An 8,232-nucleotide genomic window follows, 5' to 3' on the forward strand; every position below is an offset into this window, starting at 1 on the left:
TAATGTTAAATCTTTCTTCGTTACGTCTTCTACATTTTGGTTTTCTTAGATCTATGATCATCTGTACAGATGAATAGACTTACAAAGCTGTAATATGTTCGTCTAATTTTTGATGACATACATGTACGTGTGAAATTACTTTGTATGTCAAGACAAATACTTGCTTCAATTTAGCTTCAAAAAGATTGTATGTAGAGAGGATTGTGGATCGATGTAAAACTGTATATCAAAAGCCTCCTGGAAATTTTGCACAAAGTCACAACTACACGTACGCTGTGATAGCTCTCAATATGCTAGTCTGTAGTTGAAGGTGCCAGCTCTGATAAGCAGTTCATAGTAGTATAGCACTGTAACTTTAGCAGTCTAGTCTCAGTTCCATGGAAGTTTCTCTTTATATTTCCAAAATAGCTTAGAGCAGAAGTGTGGTGGAAATAGCCATAGATAATAAATTATTAAGGATATTTGGTGAGACCGTTGTCACTATTGCAAAATTTTCAGATGCTTTACACCATCAGTAAAAAAATCATGTGGAGTTTTTGATTTTCGATTTTGTAGATGATAACATTGACATTAGACACAAAATTGTAACAAGTTTTTAAAAACGTGTTAAAAATTAATCCTAGAGCAGCTGTGAGCCAACAGGACACAATTAAAAGCGTTCAGCCAAATTGCCTAGTTTTACTAAATTAGTTTGCCACTAAATTTAGGACACCGGTGTTCTATTTGAAATAGCTGAAGGACCTGATCAAGTTCTACAAAGTTTGAGACACCTGTTTTATTTCATTATTTTTAAGCTGTGTAGTCATGTGACATGTCACGCGCCTGCTGTCTATGTCAGATGTCTATGAAAACTACCTGTTCGGTCAGAGGGTACTGTTGTATTACACAGATAGAGATGATGGTTTGGATTGAGAGAGATATAAGCTCGTGTTCCACTCAATTTTTTTGTTGAATTGAAAGTGCATATTAATTGTAAAACATGAATATGCGATCGCTAATACAGAGTTGTCTATTCTTAATGCAAACACAAACATGTGATGATGACTCCTACTTGTAACAATGCTAACAGTACAACAGGTATTACCAATGCAGCGATTCTACATTTATATGGCTGTTGTAGGAGAACATTGAACCCATAAAGTTCCAATAAAACCAAAGTCTAACATTTGCTGTCAGAAAAGGCTAAACAGACGGTCATTCATATTGAAGCTGGCAAAGCTCGGTTGATGCCCAAACATCCAAAAAGCCTGCCAGGAAGAGGATATGAAGCACAGGTGATTAATTTTAAACATCCGATTGGACACACTGTGGTCCACCATTACACACACCAGACACCATGATGAAAGTAGGTCATATGTTACTTATACTAGCGCGGTAACCGATGTTACAGGAGACCTGTCATGGGAGAAATTCTTGTACTATGCTATACAAATCAGCCAAAAATAGTTACAGGTAAATAATAGTTTATTAGCTTAAAACTCATGTTTGAAAAGGATATGAAATGTAGAAAAATTTGTTTTAGGCTTGTCAAAAAACATCTGATAACAAAATAATTTAAATACCAACATCAAGACGGTTAAGGAGAGAACAACTCCGCTGAACAGCTAGCCTACTAAGTCTAAACTTGATGTGATTTCAACGTCCTTTAGGCTTGAGTACTGAGTGGATACTTTTAGCGGATCCCGCATTTGGCCTCAAATGTCGGCTGCACCAGGCGAGAAGTGTGACGGCAGCGAGTGAAAACCAGGTGATTATGTATGAGAAATGTTCATTGCGCAGGTAGATAATAGTCTGACCTGTATAAGAGGACAATGTCTGCAGTCACAGACTACAAACAGTATACACATGGACATATGCATGAGGTAAATAAACCTCAGCCCTTTGCACATTAAATTCAGCCCTTAAATTCTCAGGCCTTTGCACATACAAGTGTATAACGACACCAACAGTTTTCTACACCTGCTATATCCATATCCAGCACACGCAATGAGTTGTATTATTTAGTCTAGTCTGTCAGATGTGACAGCTTCAGACAGATTTGGTTTAGAATAACATTTGAAACTTATCGCTTTGAAAAAGACAAACTTGAATTAAATATATTTATTTGGAACTATCACTGCTTGAGACAACATATTCATGCTATGAATGCTTGCAGACCCTAGTAACCATAAAAACAATTATTTTAATGGTAAGTGTTATCACAATAATACAAAAAATCAAAAACAAGGAATGATTATGAAAGGTACCATAAATTTCTTGTTGTTCTAACATGAAATACAAAGGTGAACAATTGGAATAATGATAATAATATAACAATTATATAATAACCTATTGGTCAATGATTAGTGACCAATCAGAGGGAGCAAAATGGAGTGAGAGACCAATGAAGGGATATAGTGAGAGAGAACATAAAGACATGGAGGGAGAGAGAAACACAGAAAGAGACAGAAAAATGAGAAAGAAAGAGGAAAAGAGACCAAAATGAGAGACAGAGAGCAATTAATTTAATGAGAGAGGAATAGAGAGACACAGAATGAAACAGAGAGTGACGCGGAGATGTAACGCCAAAGTGAGAGACAGAGAGCAAAACACGGAATGAGGAGATCTAATGAGAACATGAAAGAGAGATTGACAAAAGACGAGACAGGGAATGCCATTTAAATCTAGTGAGAGATTGAGATAAAGCAGTTCACAGTAGTATCTATGGTTTACCTGCTATGGGTTTATTGGGGATCTGCCACTGGGCAGCCGATTCCGCCTCATCAAAGAAATATGGCATGGTACCTGCAGCAGAAGATATGCTATGAGTGGCAAGAACAGCTCAACTATACGACAAAGCTATATAGTAGCATCTTCCTTGCTTTCAAATGCTTTACACCATAGCATGTAAAAATGCAGCACATGCGGCATACTTGCTGTGTGTAAATGTGACTATACCCAAGACCTGTGTATACATTTTATCATGTATGAAAGATACTTCTAAATACAAAACACACCACTAGCTGTTTAAGTGGACGAGCAAATCGGTTCAAATTTGCCCTGCCTGCTCTGCTATTGGCTAATGTCCAGCAACTTCCTGCCATCCCATTGTCCTGATTGTTTTCCGAAGGTAAGTACAGTATGTGTCTCACTTAGTGTCAGTCGCTAGCGAATTTCAGTGAGCGCTTAGCCTAGCCAAAAGTAAACAGAAATACCATTCATAGTGTTTATTCGTTGTTTCTCTGTTCTTTATTGTCACGTGTACTTTTTATTTCTTGCGCATCAATCTAATTCTAACACTTTGTTACCGGCTTTAATCCTCATTTATACTATAAACAAATATTATATCTGAGTTATGTGGAGCTTGAGACAGATTAAGGAGTTTATAGGGCAAAATGCATTCTTACTTATAAAATCTTTTGCTTACGTAAAGACTCCCGCAAAAATTAATTTAGTAAAAAAAGTTTCTACTGTGGCATATTTTTATTACTATCATAATTATTTATAAAATATATTTGACAAAATCTTTTCCTTTAACCTGTAATAAGAATTTTTCACAATAACTTTTATGAAGTAACAGAGGATGATAAGACACACTTTATAAACTTTAATGTAAGTAAACAACTCAGTTACTTGTAATGCTACGGAGAAAATAACTCTAGAAAGTAAACAGAGTCATTATGGAGTTGTCCCACCTTTAACTAACAGAGCGTGGCCTTTGGGATTCATCAAGTGTATATATAGACATCGGTACCTCCAAATAAACAATGAGCAATGTATACAAAGTGGTGTATGGATGATGACTCATACCTGCAGCTTTGGCTATGTCAGGAATATTCCTCTTTATCCACATGTTAAGCCTTTTATCATAGTCCTTGGCACTGGAGCCCTTTTCATTCGTCCTGTAAAGGCCTACCAGTTGCTGTTCACCTGAAAAACCAGGGCTAGCTCAGTAAGGGGAAAACCAATGCTAGCTCAGTAAGGGGAAAACCAGTGCTAGCTCAGTAAGGGGAAAACCAGTGCTAGCTCAGCAAAGAGAAAAACAGTAACATAATAGTTAGTCAGAGGCCAGAACCATCCACTACTTGAGACCCTAGTAGTACAGCAGGTGCCCCTACAACATAGACCTCCTTTTATGTAAACTAATGCGTGCACCGTGAGAGACCGTCATGACTAATCAGTATATAAAGAATTAATCCATGAAGCGGTAAGGCACTTGACTGGTGTAGCGATTAGAGTACCCAAGTTCAATTCCTGTGAGAGGCAATCTTTTTCTTTAACACTCTTAAGACAGACGGATAGACAGACATTGATCTTATTATAGTAGATATTCAAATTGACGTAAAAAAATTCATGTAAATGTTTTGCTTTGTATTACACAAAAAATCCCAAATAACAAAGCGTCAGAATGGTGCAAGTTCTCAAATTTGAATAATGAGAGTCCCATAGTTAGCCTTAGAGTATCATGTGCACTCCCCTTAACATAGCTTAAAATTACCACAATCATGAACCACAAACCGAGTGAAAGTGATAGGAAAAAAGAGAAAAGTTGTCGATACAAACCAATAAACCGGTTATAATCATTAAATTGAAAAATCCACTTTAGTTTTTCCCATTTTTTTAGTCGGTTGCTTGCCATTGGTGAGATGTTAACCGAAGGCAAATACTTACCAGTTGGCCTGTGGATATTTCCGGAAGCTTTCTGGTCTCTTGTCACCCATCCTCTGCTGACAAGCACCTCTTCACCCGTACCAGATAGTTTAAAAGGGGTAACAACGTGGACCCCAATTGTATCACTAGATGAAACCAAACCTCCCCCTAAAGCGATGTAAGTAAACTGTAATAAAATGAGTACATAGCCACAAATTGAGCTTGGAGCCAAAGTTGTAATAGTATACTGCTGTGCAACTTGCTGTTATAGAACTGATTAGAGCTATATGCAGTTCAAGTGAAATTCAAAACAATATTAAACTACCAGAGCAGTTAGACAAACCTTTTTGAAATTACAGAAAGTTGAGATTATTTCATGGAGAATCCCACATATGTTAAATTATGGAAAATCCTAAGCATGTTCAATTTTGGAAAATCCCATGTATCGTCAATTATGGAAAACCCAATACGTGTTCAATTATGGAAATTCCCATGAATTCTCAATTATGAAAAATCCCATGCATGTTCAATACTCCGCTAGTACCTCTTTCACTCAGATCTTTGTCAGGAACTAACATGATAATAATAAAAATAATAAATGCAAAGCAGTATTTGCAACTAGTTTTTATATATGTGAAATTATTCCATTTGCCAAGTCTTTCACACAAACACTAATAGTATGCAATAAATCAATAAGGGAATAAATCTATGGAGTTAACTTTTTGATTTGGAAAAACGCATCAACCTTGAAACAATTTAAAAGAGATTTGCTCAGAATATAAAAACTCCACATGTGATGACATTTTTTCCGCCTTAATCAGTAGGCTGATACCTACATATACAAACACCAGCATGTTAGGATGAATAAGTTATCATTGAGACGTGTGCCTACAAATAATGGTTTCATATCAGCTTATGCCAACAACTTTCGGTTCTGAATCAAAGCGTACAGTGGTGTTCGAAATAAACTGGTCTTCTACATTAGAAAACAAAAATTTGCATTTACAAAATTGTTACTCATCATGAATTGAGTCAATAGTCCTAAATTTTATGTTATAATAATCCTCATTTTGTTCTGATTTCAAATATGTAAACAAATAAGCTGCATAACAATGTTGTACATGAGAATTTTAGTTATGTGACAAAATGGTCCAGTCTATTTCACATAGCATAATATGCACATCTTCGTACTATTTATGTGACTGAGCTTACGGCATCTTGTTTCATATCAGCAGGTGTTTGCTATGCTAGTAATCTATGATGCCACTGAAAGATATCAAAAAACAGCTTGTTATGATGTTGATGTGCCTTTACATACCATTCCGTGTTATACAGCATAATCATACTGATGTAGCTGACATATCAGAAAGTATTAGTAACTAGGCCTTATCTAGAATCTATGTCTCAATGAATTACTACCCCACTTTAGTCTAATGAAACACACTTCCACACAACAAAACTTAACTGGGTTTCACAACACCGATAAAGGTCTTCTATAACCCACCTGTACCACTGTGATCCACCTTAGACCGTGGTCCTATATACATTTCTCTGCTATGGTCAAATGTTCCACGCAGGATAAATCTCTCATGCTGTCGGTCAGCAGTGAGTTGCACAAAGTCAGCTGGTAGCTCTGTGCCAGGCCTGTAGATAAGAAAAACAGAATAGGAATGATGACATCAGTTCCACATTTGCTACGACAGCTGGAGAAATGATAATCCTGACATCTAAAATCAGTTTTAACAAAAGAATATTTATCCCAACTAGTACGCCTGCCAATCTTGTGCAGTGAAAGATCGTCATGAATAATCACTATATGGCAAATTGTTCCATGCAGCAGCAAAGTACCCGAGTGCTGTAGTGGTAGCGAGTTTGCCGTTGAATCTGATTCCCCGGGTTCGAGTCCTGTGTGAAAAAATATTTTTTCTTAATGAGCAGCTTCAGACAGACACGCCTTTATTACAGTAAAGACTAGCCAAATGCCCGGCGTTGCCTAAAATTATATGTATTAAAAAGAGCTTATAAACAGTGACAGGTAATGTAGTTGCTACTAGCTAATTTGAGTAAACTAGTATCCGTATTGCTAAACTTACTAATAAGAGCCGTAAGAGCAAGCTTTAATGACGTTGCGCATAACGCGAAGTTGCAATGCGTATTTGAACTCAGATAATGACTCATATCACCCAATAAATCCATTGCATCCCGTGAAGCTTTATGGGTTAGTCCGTCGCCTCGTGGACGGCGGGTTTCGAGATCAAATCTCCTGCGATATGGATTTTTTTTGCTAGATTTTAATCGCAATAGCTACACAGACAGACACCGAACAATGACAAACTTTGAGATTTATATATAGATTAACATGGTATTAGTAAATGCCAAACAACGGTAGTCTTACAACAAGCTATGAATGAGGCAATTTAAACAATCAGTTTAAGATCTGTTCACTACATACGAAGATTGCTTTTTATCCAATTCTTCGAGTAGGCCTAGCTTCCACTTGCGGCGTCTAATCTGCCAGAATCCAAGGTATGTGCAGGTAACCGGAAAGAAGAGCATCATATAGTCTCTAGGTGAAATCGCTTGCAGTCTAGCAACAAGGGATGAGTTAAAACGTTTCCCGAAAGGTGTTTTAGCAACAGGGCCAGCTGAGTTTCTCCACAACAAATGGCGTTGACATCTGCACTGAATTTTTAGCGAAGAAGCCAGCTGGGACATCATCGTGAGCTGAAATTGAAAGAAGTAATTAATTTCTCGAAGTGAATGTATGTGTGAACAAACCTTAAAGGTTTTATCGCTGAGTGGTGGTTTGCGATAAGGGTTGTACAAGCCTAGCCCCTTTATACATGTGTAAGTATCCCCTCCTTTGCTGTTTTCAATGATAAGTGACAGACTTAATAAATGATCCTATCGATTATAACCGCGAATGAATCCATTTAACATATTTTTAGTCTTTTATATCTTTAGTTTGTGTGACATATTCTTTACATGGTAAAGGGTTGGTACTGTAGTCTACAAAAATGCAATAATCTTGAGATAGTTTTTAATGATGCTTTCAATTCCTCCTAATAGGGGGTACCTGATTTTCCTATTACATACCATAGTGTACCGCCTTCAGCACAAAGAGTGCCAGAATTCCTGTACGATTGTGAGAGTACACAAACGCTAAAAACCAACATGATTCACATATCCCGACCCATTAAAAATGGTTAAAAAATTGAATCTTTTTACAGCCTTTTTAAAATATGAGTTAACCACAATCACAAAGTAAATTTGGGGTGTGTCTAATGAAGAGACTTTGCAGAGATAATGTAACAAGTCATCACACAAATCTACAACAACAACAACAGGGGGTCCTACCACACAAATTTGTCGTCAGAATAGTCATTTTTAAAATCACTGTCGTCACTTTTAAAATCTCTGTCGTCACTTTTAAAATCACTGTCGTCACAATTGTCACCTTTTTCCTTAAATAACAAAAACAACCTCTTTATTCACATTCTTTATTTTAATACAAATATCCGTTTTGGTGGCACTGGGTTGCGTTGAAAACCTGAAACTTGCTCAGCTTGAACTTCCGCTAATCAAAGGCATGGCTCAAACAGC

The 8,232-nt window shown here is 36.9% G+C and overlaps 1 protein-coding gene across 1 annotated transcript; it reads right to left on the reverse strand.

Annotated features, from left to right (window-relative positions):
- Positions 1–1,316: 1,316 nt before the first annotated feature.
- LOC137408644 (surfeit locus protein 1-like) lies at positions 1,317–7,358 on the reverse strand. The gene is made up of 6 exons (XM_068095231.1): positions 7,082–7,358; positions 6,134–6,273; positions 4,651–4,797; positions 3,790–3,909; positions 2,713–2,784; positions 1,317–1,796 (listed from the first exon to the last, which is right to left on the reverse strand). Exons 1-6 carry the CDS (start codon positions 7,345–7,347, stop codon positions 1,636–1,638), a joined length of 906 nt encoding a protein of 301 aa, XP_067951332.1. The 5' UTR covers positions 7,348–7,358; the 3' UTR covers positions 1,317–1,635.
- Positions 7,359–8,232: the final 874 nt, after the last annotated feature.

The sequence above is a fragment of the Watersipora subatra genome, chromosome 11 (assembly GCF_963576615.1).
Source record: "Watersipora subatra chromosome 11, tzWatSuba1.1, whole genome shotgun sequence".
Taxonomy (NCBI): Eukaryota; Metazoa; Bryozoa; class Gymnolaemata; order Cheilostomatida; family Watersiporidae; genus Watersipora; species Watersipora subatra.

What these genes read in the sequence shown, in the direction of transcription:
- LOC137408644 (XM_068095231.1), bottom strand. Translation starts at nt 7,347, where the DNA reads ATGATGTCCCAGCTGGCTTCTTCGCTAAAAATTCAGTGCAGATGTCAA. An exon ending in GGTGGATCACAGTGGTACAG is followed by an intron (nt 4,798 to 6,133) that starts GTGGGTTATAGA and finishes ACATCGCTTTAG; the next exon opens with GGGGAGGTTTGGTTTCATCT. An exon ending in CCCCAATAAACCCATAGCAG is followed by an intron (nt 1,797 to 2,712) that starts GTAAACCATAGA and finishes CCTCTTATACAG; the next exon opens with GTCAGACTATTATCTACCTG.